The sequence below is a fragment of the Delphinus delphis genome, chromosome 6 (genome assembly GCF_949987515.2).
Source record: "Delphinus delphis chromosome 6, mDelDel1.2, whole genome shotgun sequence".
NCBI classification, from domain to species: domain Eukaryota; kingdom Metazoa; phylum Chordata; class Mammalia; order Artiodactyla; family Delphinidae; genus Delphinus; species Delphinus delphis.
Window position 1 is genome coordinate 75,024,396 of NC_082688.1, and position 22,648 is coordinate 75,047,043.

General features: G+C 43.4%; 1 protein-coding gene across 2 annotated transcripts in view; it reads left to right on the forward strand.

Moving 5' to 3' along the window:
• Nucleotides 1–22,648, forward strand: part of TEK (TEK receptor tyrosine kinase) — a 103,777-nt gene that overhangs the window by 78,898 nt on the left and 2,231 nt on the right. For both annotated transcript variants that reach the window (XM_060014862.2, XM_060014863.1), the window contains 9 exons: nucleotides 6,299–6,453; nucleotides 7,989–8,199; nucleotides 10,497–10,607; nucleotides 12,948–13,138; nucleotides 13,690–13,803; nucleotides 18,844–18,914; nucleotides 19,879–19,919; nucleotides 20,796–20,892; nucleotides 22,446–22,545. In XM_060014862.2, the coding sequence (XP_059870845.1) occupies nucleotides 6,299–6,453; nucleotides 7,989–8,199; nucleotides 10,497–10,607; nucleotides 12,948–13,138; nucleotides 13,690–13,803; nucleotides 18,844–18,914; nucleotides 19,879–19,919; nucleotides 20,796–20,892; nucleotides 22,446–22,545 (1,091 nt within the window). The remainder of the gene's footprint in view (nucleotides 1–6,298; nucleotides 6,454–7,988; nucleotides 8,200–10,496; nucleotides 10,608–12,947; nucleotides 13,139–13,689; nucleotides 13,804–18,843; nucleotides 18,915–19,878; nucleotides 19,920–20,795; nucleotides 20,893–22,445; nucleotides 22,546–22,648) is intronic.

Genomic DNA, 22,648 nt, shown 5'->3' on the forward strand with positions numbered 1-22,648 from the left:
ATCGCCTCCCTCTTGTGTCTCCCTCCACCCTCCCTATCCCACCACTCTAGGTGGTCACAAAGCACCAAGCTGATCTCCCTGTGCTATGCAGCTGCTTCCCACTAGCTATCTATTTCATATTTGGTAATGTATATATGTCAAGGCTACTCTCTCATTTCGCCCCAGCTTACCCTTCCCCCTCCCCGTGTCCTCAAGTCCATTCTCTACATCTACATCTTTATTCCTGTCCTGCTCCTAGGTTCATCAAAACAATTTTGTTTTTAGATTCCATATATATGTGTTAGCATACGGTATTTGTTTTTCTCTTTCTGACTTACTTCACTCTGTATGACAGACTCTCGTTTGTTTGTTTTTATGGCTGAGTAATATTCCATTGCATATATGTGCCACATCTTCTTTATCCACTCATCTGTTGATGGACACTTAGGTTGCTTCCATGTCCTGGCTATTGTAAATAGTGCTTCAGTGAACATTGTGGTACATGACTCTTTTTGAATTATGGTTTTCTCAGGGTATATGCCCAGTAGTGGTATTGCCAGGTCATATGGTAGTTCTATTTTTCATTTTTTAAGGAACTTCCATACTATTCTCCATAGTGGCTGTATCAAGTTACATTCCCATCAACAGTGCAAGAGGGTTCCCTTTTCTCCACACCCTCTCCAGCATTTCTTGTTTCTAGATTTTTTGATGATGGCTATTCTGACCGGTGTGAGGTGATACCTCATTGCAGTTCTGATTTGCATTTCTCTAATGATTAGTGATGTTGAGCATCCTTTCATGTATTTATTGGCAATCTGTATATCTTCTTTGGAGAAATGTCTACTTAGGTCTTCTGCCCATTTTTGGACTGGGTTGTTTGTTTTTTTGATATTGAGCTACATGAGCTGCTTGTATATTTTGGAGATGAATCTTTTGTCAGTTGCTTCATCTGCAAATATTTTCTCCCATTCTGAGGGTTGTCTTTTCGTCTTGTTTATGGTTTCCTTTGCTGTGCAAAAGGTTTTAAGTTTCATTAGGTCCCATTTGTTTATTTTTGTTTTTATTTCCATTTCTCTAGGAGGTGGGTCAAAAAGGATCTTGCTGTGATTTATGTCATGGAGTGTTCTACCTATGTTTTCCTCTAAGAGTTTTATAGTGTCTGGCCTTACATTTAGGTCTTTAATCCATTTTGAGTTTATTTTTTGTATGGTGTTCTAATTTCATTCTTTTACGTGTACCTGTCCAGTTTTCCCAGTGCCACTTATTGAAGAGGGTATCTTTTCTCCATTTTATACTCTTGCTTCCTTTATTAAAGATAAGGTGACCATATGTGCATGGGTTAATCTCTGGGCTTTCTATTCTGTTCCATTGATCTATATTTCTGTTTTTGTGCCAGTACCATACTGTCTTGATTACTGTAGCTTTGTAGTATAGTCTGAAGTCAGGGAGCCTGATTGCTCCAGCTCCTTTTTTCCTTTCTCAAGATGGCTTTGGCTGTTAGGGGTCTTTTGTGGTTACATACAAATTGTGAAATTTTTTGTTCTAGATCTGTGAAAAATGCCATTGGTAGTTTGATAGGGATTGCACTGAATCTGTAGATTGCTTTGGGTAGTATAGTCATTTTCACAATGTTGATTTTTCCAATGAAAGAACATCGTATATCTCGCCATCTGTTTATATCATCTTGAATTTCTTTCATCAGTGTCTTATTGTATTCTGCATACGGGTCTTTTGTCTTCTTAAGTAGGTTTATTCCTAGTTATTTTATTCTTTTTGTTGTAATGGTAAATGGAAGTGCTTCCTTAATTTCCCTTTCAGATTTTTCATCATTAGTGTATAGGAGTCCAAGAGATTTCTGTGCATTAATTTTGTATCCTGCAACTTTACCAAATTCATTGATTAGCTCTCGTAGTTTTCTGGTAGCATCTTTAGGATTCTCTATGTATAGTATCATGTCATCTGCAAACAGTGACAGCTTTACTTCTTTTCTGATTTGGATTCCTTTAATTTCTTTTTCTTCTCGGATTGCTGTGGCTAAAACTTCCAAAACTATGTTGAATAATAGTGGTGAGAGTGGGCAACCTTGTCTTTTTCCTGATCTTAGTGGAAATGGTTTCAATTTTTCACCATTGAGGATGATATTGGCTGTGGGTTTGTCATATATGGCCTTTATTATGTTGAGGTAGGTTCCCTCTATGCCTACTTTATGGAGAGTTTTTATCATAAATAGGTGTTGAATTTTGTCAAAAGCTTTTTCTGCATCAATTGAGATGATCATATGGTTTTTCTCCTTCAATTTGTTAATATGGTGTATCACATTGATTGATTTGCATATATTGAAGAATCCTTGCATTCCTGGGATAAACCCCACTTGATCATGGTGTATGATCCTTTTAATGTGCTGTTGGATTCTGTTTGCTAGTATTTTGTTGAGGAGATTTGCATCTATTTTCATCAGTGATATTGGCTTGTAGTTTTCTTTTTTTGTGACATCTTTGTCTGGCTTTGGTATCAGGGTGATGGTGGCCTCATAGAATGAGTTTCAGAGTGTTCCTCCCTCTGCTATATTTTGGAATAGTTTGAGAAGGATAGGTGTTAGCTCTTCTCTAAATGTTTGATAGAATTTGCCTGTGAAGCCATCTGGTCCTGGGCATTTGTTTGTTGGAAGATTTTTAATCACAGTTTCAGTTTCAGTGCTTGTGATTGGTCTGTTCATATTTTCTATTTCTTCCTGGTTCAGTCTCGGAAGATTGTGCTTTTCTAAGAATTTGTCCATTTCTTCCAGGTTGTCCATTTTATTCACATAGTTGCTTGTAGTAATCTCTCATGATCCTTTGTATTTCTGCAGTGTCAGTTGTTACTTCTTTTTCATTTCTAATTCTGTTGATTTGAGTCTTCTCCCTTTTTTTCTTGATGAGTCTGGCTAATGGTTTATCTATTTTGTTTATCTTCTCAAAGAACCATCTTTTAGTTTTATTGATCTTTGCTCTCGTTTCCTTCATTTCTTTTTCATTTATTTCTGATCTGATCTTTATGATTTCTTTCCCTCTGCTAACTTTGAGGTTTTCTTGTTCTTCTTTCTCTCATTGCTTTAGTTGTAAGATTAGGTTGTTTATTTGAGATTTTTTTTTTGTTTCTTCAGGTAGTATTGTATTGCTATAAACTTCCCTCTTAGAATTGCTTTTGCTGCATCCCATAGGTTTTGTGTCATCGTGTTTTCATTGTCATTTGTTCCTAGGTATTTTTTGATTTCCTCTTTGATTTCTTCAGTGATGTCTTGGTTATTTAGTAGTGTATTGTTTAGCCTCCATATGTTTGTATTTTTTACAGTTTTTTCCCTATAATTGATATCATAGCGTTGTGGTCAGAAAAGATACTTGATAGGATTTCAGTTTTCTTAAATTTACCAAGGCTCAATTTGTGACCCAAGATATGATCTATCCTGGAGAATGTTCCATGAGCCCTTGAAAAGAAAGTGTATTCTGTGTTTTTTGGATGGAATCTCTTATAAATATGAATTAAGTCCATCTTGTCTAATGTGTCATTTAAAGCGTGTGTTTCCTTATTTATTTTCATTTTGGATGACCTCTCCATTGGTGAAAGTGGGGTGTTAAAGTCCCCTACTATTATTGTGTGACTGTCCATTTCCCCTTTTATGGCTGTTAGCATTTGCCTTATGTATTGAGGTGCTCCTATGTTGGATGCATAAATATTTACAATTGTTATATCTTCTTCTTGGATTGATCCCTTGATCATTATGTAGTGTCCTTCTTGGTCTCTTGTAATACTCTTTATTTTAAAGTCTATTTTGTCTGATATGAGAATTGCTTCTCTGGCTTTCTTTTAATTTCCATTTGCATGGAATATCTTTTTTCATCCCTTCTCTTTCAGTCTGTATGTGTCCCTAGGTCTGAAGTAGGTCTCTTGTAGACAGCATACATACGGGTCTTGTTTTTGTATCCATTCAGCCAGCCTATGTCTTTTCGTTGGAGCATTTAATCCATTTACATTTAAGGTAATTATTGATAAGTAAGTTCCTATTACCATTTTCTTAATTGTTTTGAGTTTGTTTTTGTAGGTCTTTCCTTCTCTTGTATTTCCTGCCTAGAGAAGTTCCTTTAGCATTTGTTGCAAAGCTGGTTTGCTGGTTCTGAATTCTCTTAGCTTTTGCTTGTCTGTAAAGGTTTTAATCTCTCCGTCGAATCTGAATGAGATCCTTGCTGGGTAGAATAATCTTGGTTGTAGGTTTTTCCCTTTCATCACTTTAAATATGTCTTGCCACTCCCTGCTGGCCTGCAGAGTTTCTGCTGAAAGATCAGCTGTTAACCTTATGGGGATTCCCTCGTATATTATTTGTTGCTTTTCCCTTGCAGCTTTTAATAATTTTTCTTTGTATTTAACTTTTGATAGTTTGATTAATATGTGTCTTGGCATGTTTCTCCTTGGATTTATCCTGTATGGGACTCTCTGCACTTCCTGGACTTACTTTCTTTCCCATGTTAGGGAAGTTTTCAACTGTAATCTTTTCAAATATTTTCTCAGACCCTTTCTTTCTCTCTCCTTCTTCTGGGACCCCTATAATTCAAATGTTGGTGCATTTAATGTTATCCCAGAGGTCTCTGAGACTGTCCTCAATTCTTTTCATTCTTTTTTCTTTATTCTGCTCTGTGGTAGTTATTTCCACTATTTTATCTTCCAGGTCACTTATCCATTCTTCTGCCTCAGTTATTCTGCTATTGATTCCTTCTAGAGTATTTTTAATTTCACTTATTGTGTTGTTCAGTATTGTTTGTTTGCCCTTTAGTTCTTCTAGGTCCTTGTTAAACATTTCTTGTATTTTCTCCATTCTATTTCCTAGATTTTGGATCATCTTTACTATCACTATTCTGACTTCTTTTTCAGATAGACTGCCTATTTCCTCTTCATTTGCTTGGTCTGGTGGGTTTTTACCTTGCTCCTACATCTGCTGCATATTTCTCTGTCTTCTCATTTTGCTTAACTTACTGTGTTTGGGGTCTCCTTTTCACAGGCTGCAGGTTCGTAGTTCCCTTTTTTTTTGGTGTCTGCCCCCAGTGGGTGAGGTTGGGTCAGTGGGTTGTGTAGGCTTCCTGGTGGAGGGGACTGGTGCCTGTGTTCTGGTGGATGAGGCTGGATCTTTTCTTTCTGTTGTGCAGGGCCATGTCCAGCGGTTTGTTTTGTGGTGTCTGTGAACTTATTATGATTTTAGGCAGCCTCTCTGCTAATTGGTGGTGTTGTGTTCCTGTCTTGCTAGTTGTTTGGCATGGGGCGTCTAGCACTGGAGCTTGCTGGCTGTTGGGTGGAGCTGGGTCTTAGTGTTGAGATGGAGATCTCTGGGAGAGCTCTTGTCAATTGATATTATGTGGGGCCGGGCAGTCTCTGATGGTCCAATGTCCTGAACTCGGCTCTCCCACCTCAGAGGCTCAGGCCTGACACCAGGCCAGAGCACCAAGACCCTGTCAGCCATGTGGCCAGGTATGCGGGGGGGAGTTTCTTGCCTTTTGGGAAGTCTGAGGTCTTCTGCCAGCGTTCAGTAGGTGTTCTGTAGGAGTTGTTCCACATGTAGGTGTACTTTTGATGTATTTGTGGGGAGGAAGGTAATCTCTGGGTCTTACTCCTCCACCATCTTGAAGGTCCCCCTGCAATAGGAGCCTCCATTGAAGATGCTAAACTCCACAAGAGCAACAGGTGCAGAGGCTTTTTTTTCAGAGGTTTTGCAGATTGTTTTTGTTTGTTTGTTTTCCTTTGTGCTTTGTCTAGTTTCAGTTTTTCACAGGGTGCTTCATGCAGAGGCCTTGCATCCGGCACTTCAGATCAGAGTGCGTAGTAAGAAAATCTCCATCAGCTCCTTAAAACAAGAAACAAGCCAAAGCAGACACTATGCTCTTTAGAGTTGCAGAGCTTTAAAGCTTTTCTAGGTGGTTAAATTGTGCAGGGAGGTTTAGTCACTTACCCAAAGTCATAGATCTAATTAGCCATTCTCACTCTTGCTCGGTAATGTTCATCTGCTTGGGCCTGTATTTGGAAGTGAAAGTTGAACAAAGGACAACAATTAGTGATTAGCATGTTGCCATTTTAAAAAAATGCCTTTTGCACATTTCTTTGAACTTAGAACAGCCCTGTGAGTCATCTCCATTGAGTTCCAGAAAATAAACGAGTAGCCCAAGGTCACCTAGCAGGGCTCAGGCTGGGCTCAGGCTGCCATTACACTCCCATTACACTGTGACTTCTCCCGCAGATGGTCTTGGCCTCTCTCTCTACCTAGACTAACCTGCTCCTTCTCCTGTGTTCTCCGGCACAGCCCCAGCAGACCTCGGAGGTGGGAAGATGCTGCTGATCGCCATCCTTGGCTCAGCGGGAATGACCTGCCTGACGGTGCTGTTGGCCTTTCTGATCATGTTGCAGTTGAAGAGGGCAAACGTCCAAAGAAGAATGGCCCAAGCCTTCCAAAACGTGGTATGTCTCATCTTCCTAATAGTAATAAGTGCAAGCCCACATATATGCAGAACCTTCATTTTAAAGATGTGGGTCAAAAATTTTACCTGTAAAGCAAATATTTCCCTTAGGCAAGTTTCATCTTTTCTTTGTCTTCCATTATGAAATGGGAGATAAATAGCATGACTATATGATTTCTTGTCCAAATCAGAACAATTCTAAGAATGAAAAGGTTGCTCTTAATAAGTATGCAGGAGACCAAGCCTAAAGCAGGACTACTGCCCCATCAGAAAGAGAATACAGTCATACTAGTAATAAGCCACCAGCGAGGGTAACCTTGTAATAGAAGGAACTGAACATTTTTGGTAATGAAGGGCATAAGGGTAACCAGACCTCAGAGTGATAGGTGATGAAGATTTGCACTAGACCAGTTTTCCCCACATTTCCCTGTTTCCAGTTTCCATTTTGTACCTCTAATACCTCTTTCAATTCTATTAACCCTCCTATATGTATGGATTACATATATGTGTGTATCTCCATTCCTGTGCACCCTTCGGTCTGCAGCCATAGTTCGTGGTGCTTGGCATGGCCTCTTTCTTTCATCTAGGAATTTTGACCAGTAAAAAGTTTAGAAAATCCTACTTTACCTATAGGCACCCTAGTTGAGTCCTTTGCTCTACTACAGCCTGAACATTTCTCTAGTTCGTGGTTTCAAGCTCTGTAAAATTAATCTGTACCCAACTTTATTGATTCTGTATATGAAACATTGAGTACAATTACATATTCCAAATGAGGTATACCTTCCTGTACGTGAGTCCCTGAGATTCCCTTCAGTACAGAACAAGGGAGGCTCTGTAGTCCGACTCCTTGCCAGAGCTGGCTCAACTCAGGCTGTCCCTGTAGAGGAAGGACCAGCAAGGGGGTAGAGAGTGCTAGAGCGCATCATGGTACTGATGCTTTGTCCTGATACCATCAGCAGCCACTGAAACTCAGGAGAAAAGGAGACACCCTGTTGGGTTTTGCTCTAAGCATCAGTCATCTTGGGGCCAGTGTCTGCGCCAGAGTGGGCTTGAGAGATTCTGAGCTTTAGGAAAAGTTGGAGAGAGTGAGTAAGAGCCAAGAATAGACCAAGATGACGCTAGGAAACAAAGCTCTCACAGAGGTGTGTGCTGTGACTGACCCAGATAGGTCTCTGAGCTCTTTTCCAGATCAGAACTCAACACTGGCTCATTCCACAGCAGAGTAGAAACTCAAGTGTGACTAACTCAGGGATGTGCTATTTCGTGGCATACATGCTGTTATCCTCCCCTCCCTCACCTCTGCAGACATAACTAATTGATTGTGGCGTGCTTTGCCACTGAGGCCTGTGGTCGTGCCCATGCAGCTCTATAGGCAGCCACTTCATCTGAGTGGGCCTGTTCAATGAACCCTATTTCCGTTTTCATTCTAGAATTGGATACAGTATTTCTTTTTTCACCCAGTGTGGGTACCAATCAGGAGGTATTATGTATCTTAAAATTATGAAAAGTCCTGACACAAAACCATTATTTTTCTAGCGGGAAGAACCAGCTGTGCAATTCAACTCAGGAACTCTGGCCCTGAACAGGAAGGCCAAAAACAACCCAGATCCTACAATTTATCCAGTGCTTGACTGGAATGACATCAAATTTCAAGATGTGATTGGGGAGGGTAATTTTGGCCAGGTTCTGAAAGCTCGCATCAAGAAGGATGGGTTACGGATGGACGCTGCCATAAAGAGAATGAAAGGTCAGTGCTTGGACTGCTCGAGTCAGCATTTTACTAGGGTGGGGGGACAGCTTGACTTCCTGTTGAATCTTTCCTCTAAGGTCTTACACTCTTTAAACAAAAAATTGGCGTGGTGTCAGGTAGAGCTGTTATGTGCAACTGAAGGTGATGTTTCCTTTGAGGGTCAGGATGTAAACATGAAGGCATAAGCTATTTAGATACTACTGTCATGATTCCTTGGGATGTGAGAATACAGATTCTCTGTCATACCCTGCTGACTCTGGGGGAGCATTATTTTTCTTAATCCAGTGGTTCTCAAAACATCCGAATCACCTGGAAGGCTTGTTAAAAAACCAGATTCTTCAGCTCCACCCCACAGTTTCTGATACAGCAAGTCTGGCGCAGGGCCACAGAACTTGGATTTCTAATTAGTTCCCATGTGATGCTGATTCTGAGGCTTGGGAGACCACACTTGGCAAACCACTATCTTCATGGTTTATCAGCATCAACATTCCTAGAAATATGGTTAGAAATGCATCTACTTGGGTTTCTCCCCCTCATGGTTCTACTGTATTCTAATTTCTGGGATGGCGCATGAAAAATCTGTGTTTTTAAGCTTGCTCAGTGGCTCTTCTGTACACTCGAGTTTGAAAACCCTTGATGTATGGTCACAGGAACTAGATCTTTTCCAGTTGTGTTCAAGACTGCTTGGGGGAAGAAAAAAAAAAAAAGAGACTGCTTGGGGCCTATCCCTTTCATCAGATCTTCTGAGAAAGCAGAAAGACTTGTTCCCTGGCAATACTAGCTGTCTTCTCTTCCGGGTGAAACGACTGCGAAGCTGCACTGTTGCTTTTACAGCACACAGGCTTGAAAAGTGGCGTATTAGAGCCAGCAATGTAGTTACTAGTTTCATTGGGCAGCTCCATAGTAAGGACTCTCTGAGGTTGCTGATGGGTTTTCCTTCTTTTTGACGGCAATATTAAGCCTAAGATGACAATTAACCCTAAATCTTTTCAAATCATCGTTGTTTTCCACATTGCTAGAAAACACTATGTCAGAAAATGAACAAAACAGAATAAACACAGTATCATTTATGCTTAGAGACAATAATGTTTCTAACCCCCCCCCCCCCCCACACACACCTCTTGCTTAGCATCCAGAAATCCCTTTTTCATTTTGCTACTTTAGTTACAGGGAGCTTTAGGAAGCAGTAAAAATAGTGAGAGGAGAGAGGGTGCAGAACTTGGTAGCATCAGTGTTTATTGGCATCTGACCTGAGCTGATTGTCTATCTCATGCCCATGTGAAGAGGTAGAATAGCTTAACAGGGCACCAGGGCAGACACTTTTTGCAGGAAAAGTCATGCATGCAAAGAGGGCAGCTACTGACAACCTTATTATAAAGAGCTTTGTTTTTTAAATGCTTCCAAGGTATTGACCCTCAGGTCCCTGTGGTATAAACAGGGTCCTTGACTTGGAATTGCCTACTTGTCAGCCTTATGGGTACCCTTAGCCCATATGAAACAATCCCATCATTTCCAAGCATGTTCAGGGATGCACATGGCTACCAGCTCCCTTCTCACCCTTTCCCCCAATGTTATTTCTTCAAAAAGCCATAATAGCATACTGTCACCGACTCAAGGCTGATCAGCCAGTTGTGCACTGGCCAAAGAGCTTTCTCTTCAGCCTGACTGGTGGTTCTCCCTCTGATCAAAGTGCTAGCGGACAGATGGAATGAAAGGAACAGAAATAAATGCAACCGTTTCCTGACTACCAAGCAACTTCTATGAAAATGTCATTGAGATTTGAGTTTTTTCAGTAGGACTGGTTTATGAAAAAAGTAAAGTTATCATAATAAAGCAAGGTGCGTACACTACTGGTGATGTTTCACTACAACTTTGTTTTTAATCCCTGAGCATATTTGTCTCTGGACGGTAGAGTTAGCTGGGAGAGCCAGAGTCTAAGAGCCAGATCATTTCCCTGGGTATTTGAGAGCTTCAACAGGAAAACTTCAGAGCAGTGGTTCTCAAGCAGGGGTGATTTTGCCCCCGGGGGGACATTTGGTGATTTCCGGATACATTTTCAGTTGGGCTACTGGTATCTAGTGGGTCAGGTCAGAGGTGCAGCTAAACATCCTACTTTGTACAGGACAGCCCCCAACAATAAAGAAGCATCTGCATTATAGTCATCTCTGATTTCTATACAGTTTTCCAGACCTAATGGTGGCTGAGTGTACCTGAAGGTTCTGGGAAGCAGAGGGGGGACAGTTGTTTCTGAAGAGGTGTAACAGAAAGGGATCAGTACTCTACTTTCTTCCCAGAATATGCTTCCAAAGACGACCACAGGGACTTCGCTGGGGAACTGGAGGTGCTTTGTAAACTTGGACACCACCCAAACATCATCAATCTCTTAGGAGCGTGTGAACATCGTGGTAAGATGCTCTTTTCCTGTCTTTCCTGCCAGATTGTTTTTTTTTTAAAAAAAAAAAACAGGCACATTCCATATTGAAATTAGGAAAGACAGTCATGTAAGATTGTTATCTATTTTTTTTTTAAGTTGCAGTTTCAGTCTGAATATCTGGTCCCATTAATAGATCGTGCTGAGATTTAGTATCTTTTTGAAGGTAGATCCCAAGGCTGAATCTTTTGGCCTCTGATGTGGTTCAGCTATTACTGCCCCAAAAGATCCATGGCTCCTACATGCCTCTACCTTTGCTAATCCAGAGGTTTTCTCAGCTACTACTAAGTGGATGGAGGCAGCCCTCAGCACCAGGAAGAGTGAAGTCGATTGGTTCTTGTTAGTTGCCTACCTTTTCATTTTCCCTCCAAACCCAAGGAACTGATATTCTGAATGTTAAATCTGTGAATGCCATTAATCTACTGTAATGTGAAAGCACTGGTGATGCTTAGGTTAAAATAATAATAAGCTTATAGCTAATAGGATCAATACTTTGTTTTTATCCAAAACAATGTCCTGTGCAATAACACTGAAGTTTTACAACTGTCCTATGTCACACATACTCTTAAGTCCAACTTATATGATTAATTCAAGTATTTACTATTTCCTATTGTAATGCGTGTAATTAGCTGTGAGTGAGTAGGTAACAAGAAATCTTTCATGGCTTTACCTCTGCTTGCTACCTGGGTTTGTAGGTCTAAATCTATGCTTAATCTTAATTTCTCATGGAAAAATTTGCTCCAACAAAAAAGCTCCACACAGTAATTATTTACAAACTTGACAACCTCTTGTTGACTTTGCAGCACAAATACCAACAATGGAAAAGAGACTACTTCCTTTTCCTCAATTTATTAAACTAAAAATACTGGTACTTCAAACAATATATCATTCTGTGATCCAATAAGGGTGTAATTCTGAAAGCCAGATCATGTCTCTTAGGTTAAATAATGAAGTAATGTCATTTATTTTTGAGCTATTTCCTGAGAACAGTAATCAGCATGGGACAGCAGTAAATGAAAGTTAAAAAAAAAAGAAAAAGAAACCGACAACAACAGAAGAATGTACATCTTTTAAAATTTTGCTCTCTCGTCACATTATTGGTTGGCTCTTAAAATTTATAATTCAGTAAAGAAGTGAGAAAGCGCATTCACACCAGAATTGAAGTATATCTTTCCTTATAGTACAACAAGATTCAGTGCTAGATTATTTTGTTGTTGAGAATTTCACTTTCTTAGAATATCTTTGAAGTTTAAATTCATTCAACATTAAAAAAAAAAACGAAATAATTCACCTTTAAAAGACAGTAAAACCACTTTACTTTTCATGGGCTCCAAAGATCAATGTTTTTATCAAAGCAGCTTACATTTTATTAAAAAGGAAAAAGGAGAAAGCAATTTGGAATAAAGATAAGACACCGCACCATAGTTTCCTCTAGGAACTATTTTGTTTTATTTTTTTCCTAAAAGGTTGAGTTTTCTGGTTTCTGTAAGCAAAAATGCAATCCCTGACACTAGACTCTGCTGACTAGTGACCTACTCAGCAATATAGTGACTTATTCCAGATTTTAGGGAGGAGCAGAAGGCAGGAGAGAGAGAAATTACCTGGTGTGGGTCCTTCTGCTATGGATATTGAATCATTGTTTTTTGATTAAAAAAAAAAAACCTCGGGCTTCCCTGGTGGCGCAGTGGTTGCGAGTCCGCCTGCCTGCCGATGCAGGGGACACGGGTTCGCGCCCCGGTCCGGGAAGATCCCGCGTGCCGCGGAGCAGCTGGGCCCGTGAGCCGTGGCCGCTGAGCCTGCGCGTCTGGAGCCTATGCTCCGCAAAGCGAGAGGCCGCAGCGATGAGAGGCCCGCGTACCGCAAAACAACAACAACAACAACAACAACAACAACAAAACGTCAGGAAAAGCTAGATTCATATTGGAATAACATGCCTGGCTCATATTAGGTTCTTGATATTCAATATTGATTGAATAAAAAAATGAAAGGTGATGTGGACTAGCTGTCTTCGATCGTCTGGAAGCAAATGCTTTGATTTCATTCTACTAGTGTCACCGAGTAGGTGACAGGAAGCCCTCTATGTTTGGTAGAGGTGGGGAGGGGAACCCCGAGAGCAAGCACTTTAAGTATTGCAGGAATGATGTCACTTGTCTTCCTCCTGGCCCCAGCATTACTGAGGTTGGTACCACTAGATGTGTAACTTTACGATAAAACAGAGGTTTATAAGCGTTTCCCGAGAATCATAGCACATCTTAGAAATATCACAGCAGCTTAGGGTTACCGATAAAGTGGTGCTCTCTCCCTTCCCGCACAGGCTACCTGTACCTGGCCATCGAGTATGCCCCCCACGGCAACCTCCTTGACTTCCTGCGCAAGAGCCGAGTGCTGGAGACGGACCCCGCGTTCGCCATCGCTAACAGCACCGCCTCCACGCTGTCCTCCCAGCAGCTCCTCCACTTTGCAGCAGATGTGGCCCGGGGAATGGACTACTTGAGCCAAAAACAGGTTCGTCCTGAGGACCTTGCTTTGGACATCTTTCCTCTGAAATTCTCTCTGGAATCAGAGTTTAGATAAGTTTGTATATTTGTTTTTGGTCGCTCTCTCTTCCTTAATTCCTTCTTACAATCTTCTAACTTTCATATCTTTGCTAATATTCCATCTCTTTATGTAGAAGTTCATGCCCAACACTGACGGTATGTTTATCTAGTGACTCTCATCATGTATATTTGGTGAGGAGCCTTCACCGATCTTAGCTTGGCATGGCTCTAAATAACGCACAGTAGCAGAGGCCATTCGTGGCAGCTGGAAGATTTCATGACCTGGTTTTTCTCCCAGGTTGCTCCTCCAGAGACATGTGGGTCATTCGGCAGAATCCACTCACTGAGCATTTAGGAGAGGAACTTTAAGGGAACTGGATTCTGGTGACTTTTGAAAACCCCTTTTCACACTGACCTCTCTGTTTCCCAAAGCTCTTGCCCCTAGGCAAGAAACAAAATGGAGTGAAAAAGCAAATGCGATGCTGAAAATACATGATTTTTTTTTTTTTTTAATTTCAGTTTATTCACAGGGACCTGGCTGCCAGGAACATTTTAGTTGGTGAAAACTACGTAGCCAAAATAGCCGATTTTGGATTGTCCCGAGGTCAAGAAGTGTATGTGAAAAAGACGATGGTAAGTTCAGAACAGACGCCGATGAGATCCTTTCCGGGGCACCCCTCCCTCTCCTGATGTCGTTTCTCTTAGAATACCATCTTTCTGTGACGACTGAGGCCTCTGACCGTTTTCCCCATTGGATAATGCCCTGGCCCAGCAAACATCCTTTCTCATTTTTGATTCCTAAAATGACTGGAGGGTCCACGTTTACCAATGAAGAAGGCCCTGTCACATGTGGCCAAGTAATTGAACGTGCAAGCCTAGTGCTGCAGGGACCCAGGTCTACATCCAGCCCAGACCCTGAGGTCTGGTCTCACTCAGAAACCTCTGGAGAGTTCCCACAGTCCCCTTTTGCACAGCAAACTTAGGAGGGGGAAAAAGACACTTAACATACCTTCTAAAACATCAAGGAAATCAATTAATGAGGTTCCTAAATCCCAAGGATGCTCTAGAGAGAAACCCGTAACTTCTAAAGGCTCATATAAGATTTCCCTCTTTGCCAAAAGTTCTCTGCTCACTTTTCAAGCCCCGATCAAATCCACTTTCACCTAATGATACCTAGTCTCCTAAACATTCATATTTTATCTTCAAATACGAGCTCCCGGGAGAACCTCACCACAGTGTTAGAAGAGAGAAGCTGGACCCATTCTGCTACTTTTGTCCGCCCTAGAATCATAAAGCCCTGGACGTGCCACATTCCTGGACATTAGTGCTGTGCCGACAACATGCCACCACCCTCTGCTTGCCCTGAGCGGGTGGGCAATGCAGGGTGTTGGGGGTGGCACACCCTGTAGTCTTTGCACGTGTTGGGTAGGTCCAGTCCACTGGCCTGGCTCTCCCAGCATTACCCGGGCTCAGCTTTCTTGGGATGACTCCAGTTCTTATAACATATAGAGGGTCCTTTTACTTTTGTGGGTACCAAATTGCCTCCTAGCAAGGCTCAGGCTTCTGTGTTTATCCTCAAGCTCAGGTTTCCTTTCTCTTCAATATCCTTATTTTAGTTACTGACAAGATAACACAGAAATAATACTCAAGAATGCTTTCGAGAGGAAATGGTCCACAGTTCACAACCTGGACACGATTAATTTATTTTATTCTTTACCTATTGCCTTCCACAGGCATACATTCTTCTCCATAGTTACAATCACAGTGAACCTAACCACTTTGGAACTTTCCATTCCCTTTTTGGATGAGGTTTCGAAGGTAGTCTTCTTTGGTTCTTAGAGACCACCATGCCCCTGGTCCTGTATACTTATTAACATCAGCACTTTTTGGAAGCCAGAGATGCCTCCCTGAGGGCTGGTTTCCAGGAAATATTTTTTTTTCCCTAAACTCTTCAGATTTGCCCCACTCAAAGCAGACTTTTCTCTGGGAAGGAGCTGGGCTGGTCTTAAAGAAGCAGGACCTACCACCACTCACGCATCTACTCTGGCTCTCCCCACTCCTCCTTAGAATCCTCTTACCTCCATCACAGAATCCCTCTCCTTCCTTCACTCTGGCGTGGGTGGGGCGGGGGTTTGCCCCAGATGAGGGGAAAGAGAGGTTAACACAGTTTAGCCCCGTAATCCACGCATCTTATTTGGTTGCTTTCCTTAGGCCCCCAAAGCTAAGGTTGGTTTTCTCGGCATTTCATCAAGGGTAGGGATTTCTGTATCTTGGGGAGCTTAGGAGGAGTGCTTAGAGGGGCAGAGCACTGGTAGGGCTCAAGTCTATCTCCCAGTGGAAGGGCAAAGTGTGCAGTGGCAGCATGGGGTCTGGGGAGGAAAAGGAGAGGGTGAGGGTAGGGGAAGGAAAGAGAAGGGATTGGAGAGGAGCAACCTCCCTGCAAGAAGGGTGCAGTATAGCAAGATACCACCTGAGGGCAGAGGAGCCACTTTCTCGGGCTTTTTTTTTTTTTTTTTTTTCCGGTACGCGGGCCTCTCACTGTTGTGGCCTCTCCCGTTGCGGAGCAGAGGCTCCGGACGCGCAGGCTCAGCGGCCATGGCTCACGGGCCCAGCCGCTCCGCGGCATGTGGTATCTTCCCGGACCGGGGCACGAACCCGTGTCCCCTGCATCGGCAGGCGGACTCTCAACCACTGCGCTACCAGGGAAGCCCTGGCCTATTATTTAAGTCAGAGATTTTCAATTCCTATTGCGCCTAGAGTCGTCTGGGGAAATTAAAAAAAAATACAGATGCTGAGTCCTACGGCTTAGGTATGCTGATTCAATTATTCTGGGGAGGGCATCCTGCATCAGTTTTTTTTTTTTTTAATTCCCCCAGGCGATGCTAATACTGGAAGTGTTGCAAACTAATGTACTTAAGTGATTTGGGGTTTTACTATCGTTGATTAATATTATCGATGCCGTCAGCATGGATTTATCTATTACTATAATGTTTCATGCTTGTGCTGGGTTTGGGGATAATATTCAGACACAGTGTTCTCCTTCAAAGAGCTCAGAGACACATAATGAACAATCGTAACAGTGGATGAGGCTGAGGAAAGTGCAGGTGCCATGGGAACTCAGAGGAAGCACACTGAAGCTTTACAGTAAATGTCAAATAGATATCGGAGATGTAAGAATGAGGTGGGTGACCTGGAGGACGTGGTATATACAAAAATCGAGAGGCAAAGGAAAGCATGGAACCTTGGGCCATTAAGTAATTCAATATGGCTGGAGTGTGATGCAGAAAAGAGGAAGAGTTAAAATGCTAGGCTGGAAGTTTCCAAGGGAGTGGAAAGTTCCAAAACGGTTAGGTTCACTGTGATTGTAACTATGGAAAAGAGTGTATGCTTGTGGAAGGCAATAAGTAAAAACTAAAATGCAAGGTTGGAGTTAAAACGCAAGTGGGGATAAGGTCCTGAAGAGCTTTGGATGCCAGCTAAGGACTTGGGGACTCACCTAAGCATCGGGGATCTTGTGACAACAGGGACATTAAAGAACTTTAAGGAAAGGAACCACATGGTTGTACTTACCATTTAGAGTGATTGTGGTGTGGAGAACAGGTCATTAGGGGGTGAAACTAGAGGCTGGGAGGTCTGTGGAGAGGTGGTTTCATCAGGCAGGAGATGATGGTGGCCGGCACCAAGGTGATAGCAGTAGGGACAGACACATGTGGGCAGATCCAAAAGCAGTCAAATAAAAAAAAAGGAAGAAGTGTGCATGGAAATCAGTCATTAGGAGGTCCGGCGTCTGAGGTCAGCTGGTTGGGAGTAAATGAGAGCAAAGACCAAACAGGAAACGGAGACAACTCTTTCCATTCCATAGCTGTGAAGGGGAAGGGAGAAAACCAGGTGACAGATGGGGTGGGGTGGACATAGAGAGAAGGGAGGCGTGGATGTTGAGGAGAACACTGAAGATGTAGATGTGAGAAAGGATCCTTTTTTAAAAAAAGAGCAGTTTTAGGTTCACAACAAAATGGAGAGAAAGAGGTACAGCGATTTCCCATATACTCCCTACCCCACACATGCATACCCTCCCCCATCATCAACATCCTCTGCCACAGCGGTACCTTTGTTACAGCCAGTGGACCTGCACTGCCGCGCCATAATCACCCGAAGTTTATAGTTTACAGCAAAGCTCACTCCCGGTGTTGTACATTCTATGGGTTTGGAGAAATTTATAACGACATATGTCTTTAATGACGGCATCTTACACATTTTCACTGCCCTAAAAATCCTGTTTTCTGCCTATTCACACCCCAAACCCGACCCCACCCCTAGCAACCATGGATCTTTTTTTGAGAAAGGATACTTTTATATGTAAACCTTAAAGTACAGGACAACCATTTGGGATTTATGGTCAGAAAGAGCTTCAAAATAGTGCCAGTAAATAAAGAACTGGGAGAGAATTTCACATTCAGGAGTAATCCCTGGGATCCAGGTCAGGGCTGGTCTCATGGAAGGGGAGTCTGGGAGAATGCCTGCTCTGGTTTTGAGGGGGGCTAAGATCCCCTAAATACTCCTGATTTTGCCCCACCCACTGGCTAATGTAAGCTGAAATGCCACTGTTAGAGCTTGGACAGATCTCTGGGAGGGAGGGATCCATCTCTCAGTAGGGTTCATATATTCCTGGGGTGGGTCGAGAGGAAAGGAACTCAAATTCATAGCAAATTTGAGGAAACTAGGAATAAAGCTCAGAAGTCAAACTTCACATTTTCCAGTCCACATCTCATTTTCCCCAGCCTGGACTCAGTAAGCCAAGAAAGGGGGCAAACCTGGAGGGAGTCGGGGCCAGGCACCCAAAGGGTGAGCAGGTGTCTCTCACCCTGTCTCCAAACCCAGTGCACGTGGCACTGGCTAGAAGTCATCACCTCCTCTGTGAGTCACAGGCACACTCTTCCCTTTGGCCTGAAATGCTCTTTCCTCGCCCATCCACCTGATGGTGCCCACACATCTTACAGAACCGAACTCATGTGTCCCCTCCTCGGGAAACTCCTGCACAATCCCCTCCAGGCACACGCGGTCTCCTGGCATCACTTTAGCCTTTCCTGCGTTATAGCTTACTTCTCAGTTCCTAGGCCCGTCTCTCCTTTCAGACCTCTGAGTGCCTCTGACAGCCACAAAGGGAATAACTGAGTGACTAGCAAAAGGACACACACCGGCTTCCCTGGTGGCGCAGTGGTTGAGAGTCTGCTTGCCAATGCAGGGGACATGGGTTCGTGCCCCGGTCCGGGAAGATCCCACATGCCGCGGAGCAGCAGGGCCCGTGAGCCATGGCCGCTGAGCCTGTGAGTCCGGAGCCTCTGCTCCGCAACGGGAGAGGCCACAACAGTGAGAGACCCGCGTACCGCAAAAAAAAAAAAAAAAAAAAAAAGGGTGCACACATCGTTATTTTTCTTTATATGAAACTGTGGTATTGGCCCCTTGAGGTAAGTGGGACACTCACACAATTTGCAGGTCTTTGAATTTAAAAGCACACTTGTGGGTGGGACATGGGCAAAACAGTTCCTGAGTCTGCCACGCCTTCTGTCTGGGGGCCTCCCCGTGGACTTGGGTGAGCCCCAGCTTCAGGCCAGTGGCGAGCCTTGGGAAGGGGCCCTGTCCAGCCTAAGCGGCATCTCACCTCGTTCTCTCCAGGGACGGCTCCCCGTGCGCTGGATGGCGATCGAGTCACTAAATTACAGCGTGTATACAACCAACAGTGACGTGTAAGTAAAGCCTCTCACTGCTGAGGGATTTTTTTTTTTTTTTTTTTTTTGTCCCAGAAAAATACCCATTCGACAGAGGTTTTAAAGAGAAGCAGGAATATCGTATCCGTCTGGGGAATAAAGCTAATCACTAATCCCAGGAAATCCCAGACTAAATGAAGCCACAGAGGGGACAGTTTTCCCTGGTGGCAGGCTTTGGGTTTCTTTCTGCATGTCGAGGAGTGACCTCAAGTGGTGAATTCCTCACCTCCAGAGGAGCAAGGGGCATCCCAGCCTTCCCATGGCTCCACTCCCCAGACTGGCCTCAACACAAGGACCTAGATCAGAGGTGGCGGCCCACAGTAGCTGCTGGGGGTCAGAGGTGGCAGGGATGGAAAGCAGACAGACACAGTGGGCACCATCTCTGCTTGCAGCCTGCGTGACAAGTCTCAGGCTGGCGGGGGACGGAAGGGTTGGGATTGAGGCCTGAGCCCTCTTGCTCAGGTTTCCTCTTTTCAGGAGGAAGAACTGAGGCCCAGAGTGTTACTGTGTCTTCAGTGTGTGCCTTTATATGTTCTCTCACATCATCTCTGCATAACTTTAAGAAATGGGTGTCCCCACTTTTGGAAGAATACACTAAGAGGCCTCAGGAGTTCTAGTCACTTGTCTCAGGTCACACGAGTATCAGGTGGCAGCGATGGGATCGGACACAGGTCTGTCTGGCTTAGAAGCTCCTGCTTTCCACCTTGCGTTCTCTACCTAAAGCGAGTGGGAGCTCCGGCAGAGTTAACACTGTTTCCCTGTCATAATCCTTCCATTGGCCGAAGAGGAGATACATGCATGCTGTGTGCAAGGCCCTAGCCTAGGAAACGGACATGTAACTTTTCCTCTTCTGACCTAGGCTTAGTCGCCCTGGCTCTCTGGGCAGAAAGTTGACTGGGCAACATGCGCGCTGATTATTGGTTTCTCTTTTGTCCCTCTGCAGATGGTCCTATGGCGTGTTACTCTGGGAGATTGTTAGCTTAGGTGAGTATCCACGTCTACCTACCGCGTGAGGCTCTAGGCAAAGGGAGTGGGCCCCTCCCGGACTCCTTTACCACATACTTTCATGGATAACGTGTACGCGGTGCCAACAGACGCCACTTGGGAAAAGAACCTTACGGGTTTCCATGTTTGAGTGTGTTTATTCCTGTGGTTCTCTTTAGGAAAGCCCTGTGTCTAATGTCATATTTAATACTAATAACCTGGTGGTCAAGAACTTCATTCTGAGTTGTCTCTGCTTGTGCACAGATGTCACAGAGCTGTCATAAGTTTACTTCTACAACTTGAAGACAGTATATTATGAAAAGACATTTTCTAAGGCCATTTAATACCATGTGAAAGTGCATGCCCAAAACCAGAAAAAATTCCCATAATCCGTTTTATGAATATTACACATGAAAAAAACTGGGAGGACTACACAGGATTTAAAAAATGTAGTTTTCTGCATTATTTTTTGTATTTTCCACAATAAACATGTATTGCTTTTCTAATTAACACTGATAGATAAAATAGGAATTGCATAACATAAATACAGACTTCCAATTAGGAAAAAGATCCATGTCATTGGTACAGTAGATGTGCTATGTGTAGACAGACTTGGGGAAGAGGAATAGCACGGGAAGGAAGGAGACTGTGGTGGATCCTCTGCACTAAGGAGACGCCGCCCGGGAGCACGGTCTGTAGCCGAAGTCCAGCTGTGACGTGCGGTAGGCTTGCCCCGGAGGAAGATCACACCGGGCGCTCCGCATTGCTTGACACACCCCGTCTTTCTCCCAGCCCCTTGGCTGTATAGCCTCAGGGCAGGAGATGCTGCCTTCTGCATCCGAGGGGGCTTAGGGCGCACCGTTTCCTGTCTTCCAGGTGGCACCCCTTACTGTGGGATGACGTGTGCAGAACTCTACGAGAAGCTGCCCCAGGGCTACAGATTGGAGAAGCCCCTAAACTGTGATGATGAGGTGTAAGTCAGGCCTCGCCCGGGGCCATTTTATCCTAACTTTCCCCCTGTACCTTTCTTGGACTAACTCTAATGAAGGAGCTATATCTGATACATGTACATATGTTTACCTATATGTACACACAGGCACGCACACACGCACACCCCAGAGAGTCAGAAACAAGGGGGTTCTTGAAATGAAGACTGTGATGCAATGGGCAGGGAATAACAGCTTTCTAGGCATAGAAGTCCAGGAGGAATTTAAGGTGATGATTCTTGGTTGAATCTTAAGGTTGAAATGAGAAAGGGCAACAAAGACAGAAAAGATCTGAAATAAATTCATAAAATTATCCACGAATAAATGTATGAAACCTTGAGACTAACTTTGGGGACAGAGATTTCAGAGCTGTTATATTAAGGAAGACAGATTTTTCTTCATAAAATCTTACTTCTATGAGGATTATTTTCCAGGAATAAGTATTCTTCTCAGGGGAATAATGATTATCCTTAGTGATGTTGCCATTCCCAGAGCTAACCAATGTAGTTGCTGCCTAACTGGCATGATTTGAAGAGTGCAAGGCTCTAGGCTGAGCAAATCATTTACCATCCAGACCAAGCCTCTTCTAAGAGTGAAATAGGGTGTTATTATTGTTACGGTACAAGAGATATAAAACTAGACCATCCTGGGAAAACCTGCATGTATTTGAACCATCATTGGACAAAGTCCCTAAAATCCCACCTTTTGAGATTCATTCCCTAAGGAGTGATATTTTCAGCCCTTATGAAACTTCTGTTAAACTACAAACTGTTCTATTGATAGAATCTCTCACACCCCAGGCTGATGGCTGAGAGCGCTCTGGGCACTACAGTTCCCCTCAGTCACTTGGTCAGCATGTGAAATCTTGAGCCCCATTGCCAGACGTGATTCTGTACATCTAGGGTGGGTCCCAGGAATCTGCATTTTAACAGTACAAGTAGTTCTGGCCACATTTGAGAAAGTACTGACTTAGACCAGCACTCCCTAAACTATGTGGAAAGTGTGAGACGTAAATAAATGACACAAGAGTTCTGTGATCAGTTATGTCTGGGAAGCTTCTAGGTTAAACCTGGTTAAAAAGGTTGTTTGTTTTTAATGGATGACTTCTCACGATTTTCCTGGGTCGATCCCTAAGAGGAAGATGCAATGGGTGGCATTTTGCAAATTTACTTGAGCACGGGGCCATTTAAAAAAATAAAACACTGACATTTTGAGAGGTGTGGTATTCCAAGGGACATGCTGCCCTAGACATGTAACTCAGTTCTTTCCAGATAATCAGAATAGCTGAGACCAAGATCCTGTGGGAATGGTACCTAAAGCAGGCACTAGATCTACTGGGAGAAGAAAGGGGACTTGGATGGGGAGATGGGAGGCCTAACAGAACCTTCCTAGGTGCCGTACTTTTGTCTTTTACTGGCTAAGCATGATGACCATGCGTTGGGTGGCTACATTCTCTTTTTTGCCATACCCTACACCTGCACCTGGCTGTGCCTAGGCCTGAAGCACAGTTGTAGACTTAACCCTTTCACTGTTTTCAAAGGTATGATCTCATGAGACAATGCTGGCGGGAGAAGCCTTATGAAAGGCCCTCATTTGCCCAGATCCTGGTGTCCTTAAACAGGATGTTAGAAGAACGAAAGGTGAGTATGGAGATCAAATTCTACATAAGTAGAATTCATGTGTCCACTGTGGTTAATAAAAAGTTGATACAAGTCAACAGGTTCCCCTGAGCATGACCCTAGG